General features: G+C 36.1%; 1 protein-coding gene across 2 annotated transcripts in view; it reads left to right on the top strand.

Annotated features, from left to right (window-relative positions):
• PKP2 (plakophilin 2) overlaps window positions 1–17565 on the top strand; it is a 103132-nt gene that overhangs the window by 64386 nt on the left and 21181 nt on the right. For both annotated transcript variants that reach the window (XM_082419722.1, XM_082419721.1), the window contains exons 7-9: window positions 11800–11917; window positions 12778–12942; window positions 13857–14030. In XM_082419722.1, coding sequence (XP_082275848.1) covers window positions 11800–11917; window positions 12778–12942; window positions 13857–14030 — 457 coding nt within the window. The remainder of the gene's footprint in view (window positions 1–11799; window positions 11918–12777; window positions 12943–13856; window positions 14031–17565) is intronic.

Here is a 17565-nt window from a genome sequence, read left to right on the forward strand (position 1 = left end):
CCTCGTTGGCACACATTTTTCAGGTATGTTATTGCCTGAATCCACTCCCATCATAATGAGACCATTTTAAACAGTGTTTGCAAAGTCAATCCAAACCACTGATTTGAACTACTTTCAGAAGCAGAATATTACAAAATATTTGGGAAATTGAGCATCATAGTATTTGCTTACTAAAATATCTATTCTTATTTCATCTGTATATCTAATTTATAATAATAATAGCTAATATTTACGTTGTAAAAACTGTTCAGAATGCTTTATGAGGATTTCCTCAGTTTATTCTCAGAGCAACCCTTGTAAAGTAGGCCTTCCCATTTTTATAGATAAGGAAACTGGAGCTCAGAGAGGTTAAGAGATTTTCCCAACATCATACAGCTAGTAAGAGACAAAGCTGGAATTCTAATCCAGGAAGGCTGTCTCCAGGGCCAAGCTCTTCATCAGTGTGCTGGATACATTGATATTAGTCACATGTCTACAGACTGCTCTGCTGTGGATTAAGCCTCTGCCCTTCACAGTCTCGCAACCTCGCAGGGTCAGGTAGGCCAGTGTATAGTCACGTTCAGGTCTCATTATGGGCATTGTGTCTGCATTTCAGTGTTGTCTTTTTTTAGGAGTTCTATGCAAGTAGAACTCTGCACTACATTTCCTATTAACAGAGAAGATAGAAAGCATAAGAACTGGGAGGTCTTTCCAAGAGAGGAGGTGGCTTTGTAGACAACTTCGGGTAGATGTTGTCACAATGAGTATAAAAGTCAGTAAGGAGATGTGAGTTAGAAAGGGACCTGTAGGGAACCTGTAATCAAATAGTTTCAATTTTCACGACAATAGAGCTGTCTTCTGAATAGTTGCTTATTTCTGACTCCAAGTTACTCTAAAAAGATTTTAGGACAGGTGTTGACTAGCTCTAATAAGAGTGAATCTTAACTGCATAAAAATAAATGTTAGCAAATATTGTAACTGCTACAAGTTCATTGGAGGTATGGCCTCCCCCACTGGGTGTAGAGCCAACAGTGAACTGGCCACATGAGTAGTATTTTGGGCATTGTGGTTGACTTAGGTTAGTGTAGCTAAATTCCTTCAGTCTACTTTGAAGTAGAACTTCTGCATAGACCAGTGACTTTGTCCCTTTACTAACTTGACAGTGAGATCAGTTCTGAGAGGGACTTCCCTGGTCTTTATATAGCAGTGGTGCAGAGTGAATCTGCTCAGCAGGTAAAATCTTTGCTTCATTAATGAACTTGTGACAGTGACTCCAGTTCTGCCCACCTGGAGCTGCTACAGTGCGATCGCATTCAGACAGGAGAACATGCACAGCTTATCCTTCGAAAACTGTCAGATACACCATATCTGTCAGGTATCAGGTCATTTTTCTACAGAATTAGCATCTGCCTGCCACAGCATTTACCGTGGGCCTTGGTGCTTTCTGTAGGTAATTCCTTTGGAATTACATACTTTTCATGACTAAAGTTACTCACTGACAGGTGATACAAATTTTGCAATAGGGAAAACAATGTTCATTGCAAGTTTCAATTTTTTTCTTAAACACTATGCTAGCATAATGAATAATAAAATCCAAGTTAGGAGAGGAAAAATAAATTGATACATTCCGATTTGTGCTAGAGCCGTCAAGAGCAGTTGTCAGGATCTTCTCATACCTCCACATTCAGTGATATCATGTTGGTAGCTTGAAATCAGCCATGGTGGGAGTACTTACATTATAGAAATTGGCAAATGCTACAAATCAGAGCTCTCCCCACTCCACCACCCCAGAAAGCTGGTTGTTAAACTGGCATACCGCTGGCACTGAATTTCCATTAGTTGATTAACATCAAGATGTGGATAATTAGGGTAAAGGCATATTTCTCCTTACATATCTCTTTTCAAAGAAGAATTATTTCCTTTGTTTTCTTGGAAGGTATTATGAAGCATCAGCATTACCCACCCTGCCTTTTTTTTTGAGTGGAGAAAACCTACTAAAATGCCCCGTTCTTTTTTTCAAAATTATTTTTATTTACTTAGGACAAGAAGTATAACAGTTAAAATATTTAATAATTTATTTTGATTAGTAGGATACTCTTCCAAACATTTCAAACTGCAAAAGACTTATGTGACAACCATAGAATTGTAAATTACCAAAGAGCATTAGCTGCCTTCTTTGATTGTACACCCCTCCTACACATACTTATTGCGAGCCCCTGTTTGTCAATTTAGTATGGGTAACTCATTGGGAATTGGTGTGACATGGCTGTCAGTTCTCTATGTTCCACCTCACTGATTGCCACACTTTTGGGACACCTTTGGATGTGACATAAATAAAACCAATGGTCATTATCAGGGTGTATGTTCAAAATTCCTACTAAAGATTTATCATTATTTCTCCATTCTTCCATTTGGTTCTCACGATTTCTTTCCTTCTCTTTCCTTCTCTTCCTTCTTTCCTTCTTTCCTTTCTTACCTCAGTCTTCTTTGTTCTCTTAAAAGGGAAGAGGTGAAAACAATTTAGAGGTCAGAAATTAACATGCCTCCAGGGGTCAGACAGGCACTTAAGTGGACAGTTGTGAGACTATGGGCTGCTATCAGACTAGAGGATGGAAAAAAATGCCTACCCCAGGAGCAGTGACATTCAAAGTTCTGGAAAACACTTCAGGCCAAACACAGACTCATCTGAGAAAGCCTCTGTTAGCAGTCTCATTCTTAAGTTGAAGAAATTAAGTACTAGTGACCCTTCCACAATAATAGAAGCAGTTATCAGAAATTTGAGAAAAGCAACTAATCCAGCCTTCTTGGGATTTTACCACTTGGTCTGTCTTTCCTCTTTTGCTCTTATCCAATCCTTCCCAGTACCTGAGTGCCTGCTGTATCCAAAGCACTGTTTAAATTTCTGAAATTTCAAAGGGGAATGGGACCTATCTCTGCCCTGGAGGAACTCCAGTTTTAGTGGGGGAAAGGCACCAGAAGAGATTATCACAGTCCATTTGATAAGAAGTGGAGAAGAGGTTTGAAAAGACTGTTATGCAGGCATTGAGTTGCTTAACTGATGTTGCCTAGGGATTGGGAAAAAATGTTGACTCGAGAGTCACGTTTAAGGAGCTGGTAAAGGAAGAGTAGCTGTTTGAATGTCCCTCTCAATCTTTAGCTCATCATGCTATCACTAGTTCATCTCTATCCTATTTCAATATAGTCATTAAAAATATGAATTCATAAAACTCTGAAAAGTTGTTTTCCTAAACTCCTATTATTTGTTAACCATTTGCTTATGAGAAAGCCTTATAAACTTGCTGCCTTAATCTTATCGCCACAATCTGATTAACAACTGTTTCTCAGACTCACAGACTTAGAGAACCAATTTATGGTTATGGGAGAAAGGGTGGAGGGGAGGGATAGACTGGGAGTTTGGGATTGACACTGCTATATTTAAGGTAGATAACCAACAAGGACCTACTATATAGCACAGGGAATTCTCCTCAATATTCTGTAATAACCTAAATGGAAAAAGAATTTGAAAAAGACTAGATACATGTATATGTATAACTGAATCACTTTGCTGTACACCTAAAACTAACACAACGTTGTTAATCAACTATGCTCCAGTATAAATTAAAAGTTAAAAAACACACAACTGTTTCTGCATTGTAAAGGCCACCCCAGAATTTGCCATTTTGTTTAGGATAATAGGACAAAATGACAAAACATTACTATAAAACATTATGAAATATACTCCTTTTTCTTAATTATATTTTATGCCAGTTGAAGAGGAAGAGCAATTGGTAGTACATTTCTCCTGCAAGTGACTTAAACTTCACTCTTTCCTATATGTGTCATAGTGTAGTAAATGTATTTTAATGAATGTGTAATATAGTTATTTGTACTAAAATTTATGATGTCTTAAAAGAAACTTCCATTGTCACTTACGATAAATCTAGCTAAGGTGGGGAGGGGTCAGAGGAAGCAAACTGTACATTTAGAAAGAAAAGCTATAATTATCAGCCTTAATCCTGTTGAGCCTCTGGGTTAAGGGCAAGTTTTTTGGTAATATCAATACCAACTACTTTCTGGAAAAATAATATCTCCATGTAAATTTTTAATATATTCAATTATATCTATCTACTCCTGCACAAGAAAACATGTCATTGTGTTCCTGAATTTCATTTTTTATGTATATCTGGATATCAAACTTCAGAACTTTGCTGAATCTGAATTTCCTTAATTATGCTTTTCATTCTATTTACCTTTGCTCAGTTATCCCTTATTCTAAATATTCCTGACAGAAAAGGATTTATCTGGTCTATGTCTGTGCATAATCCTATTTAGTTATTTAAATAATTAAGAATTAGATAATTAAATGAGAGTCTAATTTCCCTTATTATCAAATAAGTATTTTCCTTTTTTGTAAGACTATAGATTTAAAAGCAGGCCAGAACTTATTTTTTAAAACCATAATCTAAATGTGTGGTTATTTACTTCTAGAAAATAGTTTGACATAAACTAGAAGAATGCTAGCTGAGACAGTGTAAACAACACAGAAACCTGATAGAAGTATCCAGATAGTTCAGTCTGGAGAATGACTTTTCCAGAAATAAAAAGTTGAATTATCAACTTCAGCCTCAGTTATTTGGTTAATTATTTAAACTCTTCACATTTGATGTATAAACATAACCAATATGAAGTCCATAAATAATGGAATTGGCAGTATTTCTAGTCATATTACTCTGTTGGTCATAATCACATTTTATACGTTGAATATTTTAGATGTACAAACAAACGTGGCTTAATGAGTTAAATTATTGTGTAAGTTTCTCTTTAAGTAATTTTAGAAGGTATAAGTGATTTTTAAAAATAACTGTTTTATAAACTAAGCCTCAGGGGTTTTAGGTCATTATTTTTAAATCTCTCAACGATAATTGTTAAAGCAGACAAATCAAACAAATGAAGCAAATATGGCCATGATTACCTGGTCACCCCTCTCTGGTCTCCCTGAATCCAATGTTTTAAAGAATATTTGTCTCATTAGAAATGTTAAGCAGCCCCCTTGCAAAGGTCCCCACTCTTCAGAGTAAATTTTCCACTATCTTATTCGTGTCCTTAGCAGGTGGGCCCAGATTAAATGTTGTACTTCACAGAAATTATATGACATTTCAGTTTGCCAAAGAAATTCTTCATTCTTACCAACCAGTTCATAAATATCATTTGTCTACTTTGGGTCCAGCCCCCCTGGGATAATTGTTAAAAGAAAACACATGAATAGGGATAATATGGAGGAAGAAGAATCAGTGAAAGAAACAGAAGAATAATTTTTATTATATCAAGAGGACTGTATTTGCTTGTTTTTCTGCATCAGTTAGTTTATGAGATGAGTCTTGAACAGAAAATGAAATTCCCAAGAATGTCTTTGTCAGAGATTTTTTTTTTTAGACTGTATCAGTATGGGTTTATTGAATTGTTTCTTCATGATTAGATTCAAGTCAAACTTTTTAGTAAGAAAAGTCGGGGGTGATGCTGTGTACTTCTGTTGGGTGGCATGATATCCTTTTGGCCTATTATCCATGATATCAAGCTTGATCACTTGGTCAAGGGTGATCTGGCAGTTCTCTCCACAAAGGTCCTGTCTCCCTCTGCAACAGATAATATGTGCAGCGCTAGGCTGAAACCAAGTGTGTATTTTTGTCAGAGATTTTTTTTAAAGCATCCTCATGTTTAAAAATTCTGTGTGTATCTTAAATTGAAGGTAGTGTCTTATTAACTGTATCTTATGACACTCGAAGTCATTTTCCAAAAAAATTAATACTGTCATAGAACTACTATTAAATTTTTTAAAATTCTTCATCAAAAAAAGTGAGTTGATATATTTGGATAAAGCCACTGATGACTTTGTTGCTATCCTGTGGTTAAAGTTTATGCCGTCATGGATCTTGAGGGTATTACACTAAGTGAAATAAGTCAGATGGAGAAAGACAAATACTGTATGATTTCACTCCTATAAAAAAAAAGTGAAAAAATCAAACTAAGTAAACAAACCAAACCTAACAAAAATAAACACATAGATACAAAGAACAGAGTAGTGCTTACAAGAGGGGACGGGGGCAGGGGAAGGTTAAATGGATAAAGGGGATCAACTGTATGGTGAAGGATGAAAACAGTTCTTGGTGGTGAGCACGCTGTAGTTTATACAGAAGTAGAAATATCAGGCTGTACACATGAAACTTGTATAATATTATAAACCAATGTTACCGCAATAAAAAATAAATTTTAAAAAACATATGCCTATCTTGGATGTACAGGCTGTCTGAGCACCATATTATTCTACTCTAGATCTTAAGCATCTTCATCTGTCCTAGTCTGGCATCCCAAACTTCTCCTTTAGGTGTTAAGAATGTCTACTCAAGTTCCAGTAGCTCCTGGGCATATTTTTAAAATTAGTTTGCTGTTATAATTCATTTAAAATGGAATTTGACATTCTACCTTGAACAGCCTGCTAAGTCAAGGGGAAATGACTCTTGCTGACCAACCAGATGATTTCTGGCTGAACTGACTCTTCAGAATACTTTTGGAAGACCTGAAAATGTAGGAAAGCAGAACTAAAGGATTTTTAAGGATAGATTTTCTCTTCCTACACCTTCTAGTTTCTTGATGTATAATAGATGCTAACACATCTTTATTAAGTTGATGTTCCTTGTCCTGGAAGGAACAAGACGTGTGGGTTGTACAGCTTTGTTCTATTCCCAATGTTGCTTCCTTTTGCAGAATGAACAGCTGACTTTGGCTGATGTTTGCGGATACCTGCAGGATCTGATGTTGACTCAGAATAACAGACAAACCCTTCTTTTGACATAGAGTTTTTGTTCCTCTGCCAGTTCAGATGAGGCTCCCCTTTTGTTCTGTGCAACCACAAACTGCCTCTGCTGCTTTCTCTAGGTTAATCACAGACAAGGCCCAACTGTTTGATATGTATCAGCTGAGAGTTAAACAAAAGCCCAGACCTAAATCTCAAATAACCAGAGGAAGAAGGATGCCTCCTTATCAGCCAATGTCTTATCAAGTACCTATTGGGTCTTTGAATGGACTTGGACCAAGCACTTAATTGACTGGTACCACTTGGGATATAATTTATAACACATGGTATTAGGAAGCCTATAATTATTGATGAAAATGAAGATACAGCCACAATTTTTTAAAAACCACTGTGGTGATCACTATCTCAGTATGCTGGTTAGACCTTTAAGACAGGTCACATTAATACACAGGTAAATTGTATGTTAGTAGGCAACCACCTATTATCAGTAGAAATAGCCCCATTTTTTTAAAAAAATCTCTGTATCTTAGAATTACTTGTTGGTGAAATGTCTTGAAAAGATTCACTCCTGCCTTATTATTGCCTGCCATTCTCATGCCCTGGTAACTAACTATAGCCTTTTACTTTAAACATTTCATATTAGCTCATCATCTTGCCAGGCCAGTTGTCCATACCCCAAGTTTGGACATTCTGTGTTGTAACAGACTTCCTTCCAGTGCTGGCAGACTAGCTGTATTTGACAACATGCCTGCACGTAGCCCCACACAGATAACTTTTTATGGAAGAGCCATTAAAAATCCCATTAGAAGCAGGCAATTCTGATTTTAAACAACAGTCATAGGTCAGGGTTCTGAATGAGATTCTAGCACACCCTAATTTAAGGAATTTTGTAAAAACATAATATTTGCAAAGTATCTAAAATAATGTCTAGCACACACACTAAATTTCAGTTATTCTTATCATTTGACACTGTTCACTCTTTGGTTTGCCATACAAATTTAAGATTTAGTCACACTGTCATTAATCTTAACAAAGACAATTCTTTATTTTAATTCTAGCAAGGTCCAGGGTGTTTGGTTTTCTTTTCTCCTTTTCATTGTGACACTCAGGAATGTGTGAGATAAATGGTCCTGGAGAGAGTCAGGAATCACTGATTTGCTTTCAGATAAATCACCTGAAGCCTCCTAAATATGTGAAGTTTTGTTCAGAGACATACAGAGGTTCAGATTCTATTTTTTCTCACCCTTTATAAGTCATATTAGCAGAAAAATTCTTCTTAATATCAAACACAAGCCACAGTTCGTGCTGGTATCCTCCCGCTCAGGCCCAGTGAAGGTGAAGAGCTCTGAAACAGTCCTGCTTTTATATTTAGAGTAGTTCACATCCTTCTCTACCCACCTCCTCCTGAGGCCCCAACCCCTAGCCCCAAGGACCTGGTATTTAAATTTCAATATACAACAGTGTGCAGTTCTAATTTCCTAAAAGGTACTCACATATTTACTCAGACTTCTGCTAGATTATACCAGGGGAAATAAACTCATCATTTAATCAAATTCAAACCGTGGACACTGAATTAAACATTTCCAATATGTTCATTGGTAACTCTGATAATCAACTTTTATTGAGTAACTACTGTGGTTTTTATGCTCTTTCTTTTTTACTTTTCAACAAGATCATTGTTTTGATATATTTCATGTATAGTTTTGAGATAGTTTTCCAGATTAAACCTCTATTGGGCTGCATATAGGAAACAGTGATAGATAAATATTTCTCGGGACTCAGGAGATACAGTGTAAAAGGATCAATTCTGCCTAAGATTAGCCATGTTAATTCTCTGATTCCAAAAAACTTATGTATTAGCTGTTAAAAAATACTTTAAGATGAATATATCATTTCTAATAATTTCTGATTATTTTCAGAGTGGTACAATAACAAATTCCTTTCTGACTAGTGACCTCTATTCATGGATGTATTGCTATAAAATAATCCACCCTTATCATTCGTATTTCTGGGTAGTTGAGTAAGGTAGGAACTATTTTTGATATGCAAGAGCAAATACTGAAGCAGTGGGGTTCCATGCACTTTCTGTCAGCAAAGGTATCAACTGTCAGGAACCACTGATAAGTCCCATTTCAAGCCAGTAGAGTCTGGATAATACCAAACGACAAGACAACAGTTAGTGTGTGTGAACTGGCAGTACTGCCAAACTGAATTACCATTCTCACCCAAAATAAACAGACTTGAAGTAAAACAAAGCTGAGTCATCCATCTGCAAGGTATGTAGTGGGCTTAGCTAGGGAGAGAGAGCTTTTGATTTGTCAGAGCAATTTTAAAACTACTGCCATTTCTCCAAGCCAGATGTTGAAAAGGTCAAAGGGAGCTTTAAAATATGATAACGTTGTCTTGGAGTTGGAGGACATATGGTACTTGCTAAACAAATGGCATACTGAATGAATGTTAGGTAAGGTTTGCTCTACTCTGGAGCCACCCTTAGCACAGAATAAAGAACAGCTCTCCTATCCTGACTTCACCAGTAATTTAATCTCACCAGGAAAAGTAACTTAAACTCTTTGGTCCTCAGTTTCTCCATGTGTAAAATAAGGAGACCGTAAAAGATGCTTTTTCAGTTTTGTCAAGCTTCTTAAGATCCCATGACCTTAAAGGGCTCAGAGAGTAGATAGAGGATCTTGGTTCAAATAATCATTTCTTGAAAAAAAACTATAGGAAAAATGGTTTTATTTACAGTTTATGAGCCCGTTCATTATCTTCCTTTTTAATGAACTAAGTGTTAAAGTCTTTCAGGTACAGTGAAAAATAAGGACGTGAATAATTACATTAGAAACCTCAAATGAGAACCAAAGTCACAGAAGGGATTTTGTTAAAATCAAAAACTCATTGTATCAATTCATTAACCACTAAATTATTAGTATATCCTTAGTTTTAGGTGTATTTGTCTTATCTCCTCAAGTATTAGGTTGGATTATGAAATTGCATTTTCATGGGTTAAAAACATTCGAGTATTATAGATGTGATCTCCCTGGGATCAGGGTGCAATGCTGGATACTCCTCCCTTGTTCCCTGCAGTTCTTGATATAATGCTGGGCACATTTGTTCTTTGACAAGATGTATTGAAAACAGTATTTGGGAACAGAAAGGCTTTTTTAAATCACTTAGTGCAATATATTATTTTAAAGAAGAAGAAAATACTACCCCAAAATTTCTCAGAATTGTAGTTCTTTTGATGTTCAGAATCACGCTGAGACATTATACACAAAAAAAGTATGCTTTGTGAGCCACAGAACTTCAGTTGAAAATTTTCACTTTTTAGCATGCTAACTATATATCTAGGTTAAATATCCTGTTTAATGGCCATTTATAAATTCAAACACTACCACTGGTCAGTTTTGTAAAATAGAATAAAAGGATGTTATCTGCAGTGTAAGTACAGCACACTGTCGAATTCTTTTCCTTAAGGTGCATAGTAAATGTACAGATAGTCATAGGCAACTGTTTTGTAATGTATTACATTTCTAATCTGTTATTCCTAACCTATTATAAATGTTTGCAGAGACAGAAGAATTGAATTTTTCTAATGATCTGTAAAATGATGCTAACTTCAACAAGTAAGCATTCTAAATAAAATTTTTCAAAAGGAGCAAACTGAAAAATAAAAAAGAATATGCTTTGAATGCTCTACCTACCAGTGAAAGGAACTGGTCTGATAAAATTTATAGGAATAATTCTTAGCAAGTGAAGTTAGCAAAAGGGAATAAGGGTGGTTCTCAAAATTCTAAAAACCTGAAGGCATTGTTCTTTTGCCATTCTTGTTGATGGAGCTGTTAACATTTTGGGGAAAAAAATTTTTTTAAATAGTTAATGCCGTCAAGAAGAACTTAATGCAGAGGAACATAGTAACAGTAATACCAGAATATAAACATGATCTGAATCTGAAACATAGTCCCTAAATGTATTACTTTGCTGTGTTTGATAAACTTCAATCTCTATAAGGAAGCAACTTGCACTTGTAGATTTAGTCACTGTTTATAGAAAGGTGTCATGGCTTAGCCAAATTAGAAATAGAGGGCTTCCCTGGTGGCGCAATGGTTAGGAATCTGCCTGCCAATGCAGGGGACACGGGTTCGATCCCTGGTCCAGGAAGATCCCACATGCTGCGGAGCAGCTAGGCCCGTGGAGCAGCTAGGCCCGTGGAGCAGCTAGGCCCACGCACCACAACTACTGAAGCCCGTGCTCCACTACAAGAGAAGCCACCTCAGTGAGAAGCCCGCACACCACAGCGAAGACCCAATGCAGCCAAAAATAAAATAAATAAATTTATTTTTAAAAAAAAGAAATAGACTAATTGCAAAGATGTTTATAGGTCATGCTTTTAACTTAGGTCTTACACAGTGTAAAACTGCATTTTTCGTGACAGCTCTCTGCCATTTTAATTATAGAATTATCATATTTTAGATCATTTGGTTTAATATTTGTCAATAACAGTTTATGCTGAAACCTATAAAACCTCCAAATAATATAGTCTAACACCCTGTATTTACAAATGAGGAAACTGAAGCCCAGAGAATTTAAGTAGCTTTAAGTTACTTAGAATTAAGGCACAGCACAGTTGGGACTTGGACATGTATATTGCTATGGCTAATGTGCCACTTGTTCTCCTTTTAACTGCAAAATATTTTCCTCATATATTTATACCCTCTCCAAAATGGTGTAAAGATTAAGTAAATAATGCTCTGACCTTGGTGCTTGGAATGAAGTAGACAGAAGACTTTTATTGACATAATAACGTGTTATGAATATATTTACAAGTTGTCCAGATTTGATGACCATAGGCAGTTGATGATTTATTGACCCCAGGACAAGTCTGTCATACTTTGACAAATTTGCCAGTTTTCCGAAACCTTGGAAGAAACTTTGAAACAAAAACCTATTAGATACACAGCCTGTCTTATGATTGATCGTTTGTTTGTTTGTTTGTTTGTTTTTCCTGATAGAAACATGAGTTCAGCTGGCCCTGAAGGGAGGAAAGTGATGAGAAGGTGTGATGGACTGATTGACTCACTGGTCCATTATGTCAGAGGAACCATTGCAGATTACCAGCCAGATGACAAGGTGATACAAGAATTAGATGTCTCTCATATTGAATTACTTATTTTGTCTTACTAAGACTCTTCAGAGTATTCTTGAAGTAGCTGTTTGGGTTTGGCCTTATTTATTAACTCATTTGCTGAGCTTAAGATCTCCCATACATGCTCATAAATATTAATATCTATCTAGCCCCTTTTTTTTTCTACTTTCCAGACCCAAATTTCTGTTTAACAACTCTGGATATTTGAAAGGAGCCCAAATGCTACATATTCAGCAATGAAATTCATCTCTTCCCTCATCTCCGGACTTACTCCTCTGTATAAGCCTTCTTAATAATTATTACCGTCTACCAAATGAAAATAGAAACCTGAGTAATGTTGGACTTCCTCTCTTCCCTCACATCCCACATCCACTGGACAACAAATCTTGTGCATTTTACTTCTGAAATGCTCTTTAGTTTAGCCAGTCCTCTTTAATGCTACTACTGCTGTCATAGTTTGTGCATCTTTTATACTGATTATTGTAGTCGACTGGTCTCTACAAGCAATATCTCCTCCTATTTTCCAAGTCCACGTGGCTACTAAACAATGTACCTAAAATCTAAAATCATTCTGAACACTCTTTAAAAGTAAACTAGAACTGCTCCCCAATGTTTTAAAAAATTCAGCCTCTACTTCTTAGCATTGTGCTCATGACCATTTATGATTTAGCCCTAGGCTTTCTAGCTGTACTCATTTCACTCCCCCAGCCACCCTGCAGTCCAAGCGCACCCTGTTGCGTCCAGTTAACCTTGTAAGATCTAAAGCCTCAGAGGTCCTGTGGTATAATACTTGCAAAGGGATATCTATATGTATATGATCAATATTCATGTCCTATTTTCTCAGGCCACAGAGAACTGTGTGTGCATTCTTCATAACCTCTCCTACCAGCTGGAGGCAGAGCTCCCAGAGAAATATTCCCAGAGTATCTATATTCAAAGCCGGAATATCCAGGCTGACAACAACAAAAGTATTGGGTGTTTTGGCAGTAGAAGCAGGAAAGTAAAAGAGGTATGTTGGGAGGCCTTTGAAAGAATAAGTGTGTGTGTGTGTTTCTGAGTACTTAGTATACGTCAGGCTCTATTTTAAGTTTTTTTAATCCTTATATCTACCCTATGAGGTATGTATTATTAATAGCCTCATTTACTGATGAGGAAACAGAGGTACAGAAAGGTTAATTCAGAATAATTCAGCAAATTAGTGGAGGAGATGGAATTCAATCCCAGGCAATCTGGCCCCAGATTTACACTATTAGCCATCAAACCATACTGCTCTATGCCCTGCAGGTTAGGAAGTAAGCTTAATGCCACATGGCCAGTGGCATAGCATTGTTTTAACATTAAAAGCAGCCCTGACATTCAGCTTTAAACATTCTAAAAACAAACTTGGACATCCTAAAAGCAAACCCTGTACATAGGAAGGACTGCTCCAGACTGGCATTTCATGAAATAGAAGGAATGTGATCTCTCCTACTCCTCAGAGTATCACGGTGTATGTGAACTTGGAGAACAACTGGTAAATTTAGAATCCTGATGCTATCCTGGACAACTTCACAAGACTCTGAGGGAAGAGGCCTGTTTTTCTTATCTTCAGAGTGGATGTGACTAATTTAGCTTTTAGCTTAACAGCAGCCTGAAAACTATTCTAGAACAGTCAATGCTTAATTCTCTGCATTCTCTCTTGCTGTGAAATGTAAAGTTGTGAGTATGGGGTATTGTGAGGGAGAAATAGTCATCATGGGCTAAAAGTTAAATGACTGTAAATCATACATATTTGCTTTTTCATTTTTATTTTAAGGGCTTCTTATTATGCTAATTATTAGTCTCCCTAGACAAGACAGTACTTTCTGGTCTCTTGGTTTGGGTGTGGAATTGTAGAAATCACTTGAAGGCATTAATTTTGGATTTCATCGTGTGTGTGATTAGCAATACCAGGACATGCCAATGCCAGAGGAAAAGAGCAACCCCAAGGGCGTGGAGTGGCTGTGGCACTCCATCGTGATACGGATGTATTTGTCCTTGATCGCCAAGAGTGTCCGAAACTACACTCAAGAAGCATCTTTGGGAGCTCTCCAGAATCTCACGGCAGGAAGTGGACCAGTGAGTATCATGCTTACTTTTTTAAATAATGGCATTGTAGACACACCTACATTAAGCTCAGAAATGACAGTGAAGTAAGAACATAAGTTTTCTCGCTTCAATCAAGACAGTTCTCAGGAATTGCCAGAGAGAGTTCGGCTTTGCAGGAATTTCAGCCTCAGCTTCTGCAAACCCAGGTCAGACTGCGAGTGAAAGACTCGTTGGTATTTATGAGTATCAGTCAGAACTCTTTCTGTTACAAGTCTCAGAATCCTACCTGAACTGGCTTAGGCAAAAGAGAGGAATTTCTTGACTCATATAACTGAAAAGTCCAGGGTGGGTTTTCCTTCTGTCATGGTGGGACATAGGTGCCCAGCAATTATATTTGTGATTCTCTATCTCTGGACTCTGTTTTCCTCTGTTGGTTTCATTCTCAAAGGCTAGCCTCATATTACAGCAAAGATAGCCACCAGTGATTTCAGGCTTACCTCTTATCCAGCTCAATGTCTCCACAGGAAAAGAAACTACTACTATTTTCCCAATAGCTCTGTTAAGAACTTGGGGAATGAGTCTCACTTTCCCATTTCCAAACCAGTACCTGTGGCCAGGAGCCTGTGATGTTCTAACTGGCCAAGTCTGGGTTATGTGCTCACATGTGAATTTCAGGGGCAGGGGTTTCAGTGAGCGAGGGTCACTACCACTTGTACCACATGGAGTGGCTCCCTAAGGGAAAGTCAGAGTGTTGTTACCAAAAGGAAGAATGAATCCTAGAAGGCAGAGACAACACATGTCCACTGCAGTTGGAAAGGCTATCTGTGCTTTTGTGTCCCAGAAAGTCAACTATAAAATAGTTACTTCTCTTTCCAGATGTACTTTATACCAGCAAAATTAAAATATTAAAAAGAGTAAAAACTTACAAGGTCCTGTGATAAACCATAATGGAAAAAAATATGAAAAAGAATGTATATATATGTATAACTGAATCACTTTGCTGTACAGAAATTAATACAACATTTTAAATCAACTATACTCCAATAAAATTAATTTTTTTAAATTACTTTAAAAAAGAGTAAAAATTTGTTCCTTTCCCCATGTATTTTATAGCTTGCAACATAGTAAAGGATTCTATAAATATTTAATTATTTGAACTAAGCTTGTATTCTTTGCCTTGATCATAAAATGATTAAACTCTCCCCAAGTAGTTCACTCTATGGCCAGTCTAATTATCTATCATCATAGAGGAAAGCACTCTTGTTGATAACAAAAATATTATTTATTCCTTACTTGAGAAACCATGTTCATTCTTTAATGAACCATGTTCATTCTTTGCTCAGTTTTGAATAAAATTGTGAAATACTAAAACCAGTATTTCTCTATTTTAGCACCATGGTTAAGAATACAACCCAATTTTAATCTCTTTGAAATTCTTCAGAATGTACTTGTGCACAAAGAGAAGGAAATGGGGAGTGACCAGGGAGCCCTGACAGACAGAAAGACATAATTTACTGTCTTATCTTCCCATTTCCCCATGCTTAGTTTCCCAAAACCATTTCTTTCATTTTCCCAAACTACAGAAGCTCTCTTATTAACTGACTACCAGCCAACTTAATAGAAAAGGTCAGAAATTAAATTGCTGTGTCTGTATGTGTTTAAGCTCACTATGCTCTGAGGATGGTTCAATATGAGCTAACTCTTTAAGCTTGGATTTTAGCCTCTTCCACTCCAAAATCTTTCATGGAATCCAAACTATCCAGAGGTGCTTCCATGTTTCTGTCAATACAGGAATATTTGCCACCCAACATACAAGAATATGCCATTCTGAATATGTAGTTTATTCAGACTACGTAATTCCTTTATTCATTTATCAAACAAACAGTATTTGAGCACATTCTACATAAAAGGCACTAGCCTAGTGCTAAGTATATAGTGGTGAATAAGACAAAATCCCTGTGTTTGGTAATAATCTAGCTGGGAAAAAGAAATAAACAAACAGAAATCTAAGAGTTCCAAATCCAAAAGGAATCCAAGCAATGGATTTTAAGTCATACCTAACCTTAGACCAGTCCAGTCCCCTGAAAGGAGACCTACACTAAACTGGTATTAATCCATACTCAAGGCTATTAGGGTTAAACTTGACTAGAGATTTATAGAAGAAAATCATTAGCAGCATGGGACAATGATATGAGGACCCTTTGTTCTTTTAAGTTACAAGATGCTTTTTATTAAAATTTTGACTTACATGTATATTTTTTCTAATTATTACTTTCCCTAATTTTGCTATGTTTAGATGGTGTGATAAAAAAATGCTTGACTTTGTAATTTCTAGAAGGAATCACTGAATAGAAAAACATGAAAAGCAGACCATTAAACATAGTTCCAGAAAATACCCAGTCCATTCACCTGTGTTCATAACTGAGACAGCACTGAGCATTGATGGCCATGTGCCTTAGATGGCAAAGAACCTGAACTGGACTGAATAGCTTCTAAAAGATAAATTCTATAATTTTAGTATAAAATTATGGCAGTAATTTCTTGCCAGTAAGAATACCTTAATGTAAACTTTATTAGTTCAGGTATAATGGTCATTATTTATTAAATGATACAAAAAAAACCAAAATAATAAATAAGGAAAGGGTTGATAAAATTTACCCATTTAGCAAATTCTCTAAGGATAAAGTATGAAGTATAAAGTACAGTATAAATAACTCCTGGGGGTGTAATGTACAGCATGGTGACTATAGTTAACCATATTGTATTGTATATTTGAAAGTTGCTGAAAGAGTGAATCTTAAAAGGTCTCATCACAAGAAGGAAAAAAAATTTGTGACTATGTGTGATGATGGATGTTATCTAAACTTATTGTGATAATTATTTTACAGTATATCAACTCATTATGTTGTATACACATGTAAAATTAAACATTCATTGTACAAGTTAAAAATCATTGAAATAAACAGTTTTCAAGTTTCTAAAACACTTTAAAGGCACTTAATTTGATGTCCAATGGAAAAAAAAAATGTGTTCTCTGTCTCACACCTTACACACAAATCAGTTCCAACAGCAATGAGATTTAAATGTGGAAGGTAAAACAATAAAGCTTCTAAATGATAACATAGAATATCTTCGTGACCTGGAATAGGGAAAGATTTCTTAACAGTAGACATAAAAAGCACATAAAGTCAATATTTTATAAACTGACTACATTAAAATTAAAAACTTAAGCTATCAAAAGACAGTAAAAAGGCAAAGCACAGAGGAGGAAAAGATTTTTGTAACATATATAAGTAACAAAGGTTGGTATCTAGGAAATAAAAAAAACTCATCGATTTAACAATAAAAAGACAACCCAATAGAAAAATGGACAAGAGATTTGAACAGGCACTTCACAAAACATGATGTATAAATGGCCATTAAACATTTGAAAAGGTGCTCAACCTCATTAGTAATGAGGGCAATATGAACTAGAAGTGCTGTTTGTAAATAATTGACTAACAGTCATTCTCACAAATTCCCTAAAGCTGGAATATGAAATCTCTATTTGGTAAATCTGATTGTT

This window comes from Balaenoptera physalus (assembly GCF_965194825.1).
Source record: "Balaenoptera physalus genome assembly, chromosome: 13".
NCBI lineage: Eukaryota > Metazoa > Chordata > Mammalia > Artiodactyla > Balaenopteridae > Balaenoptera > Balaenoptera physalus.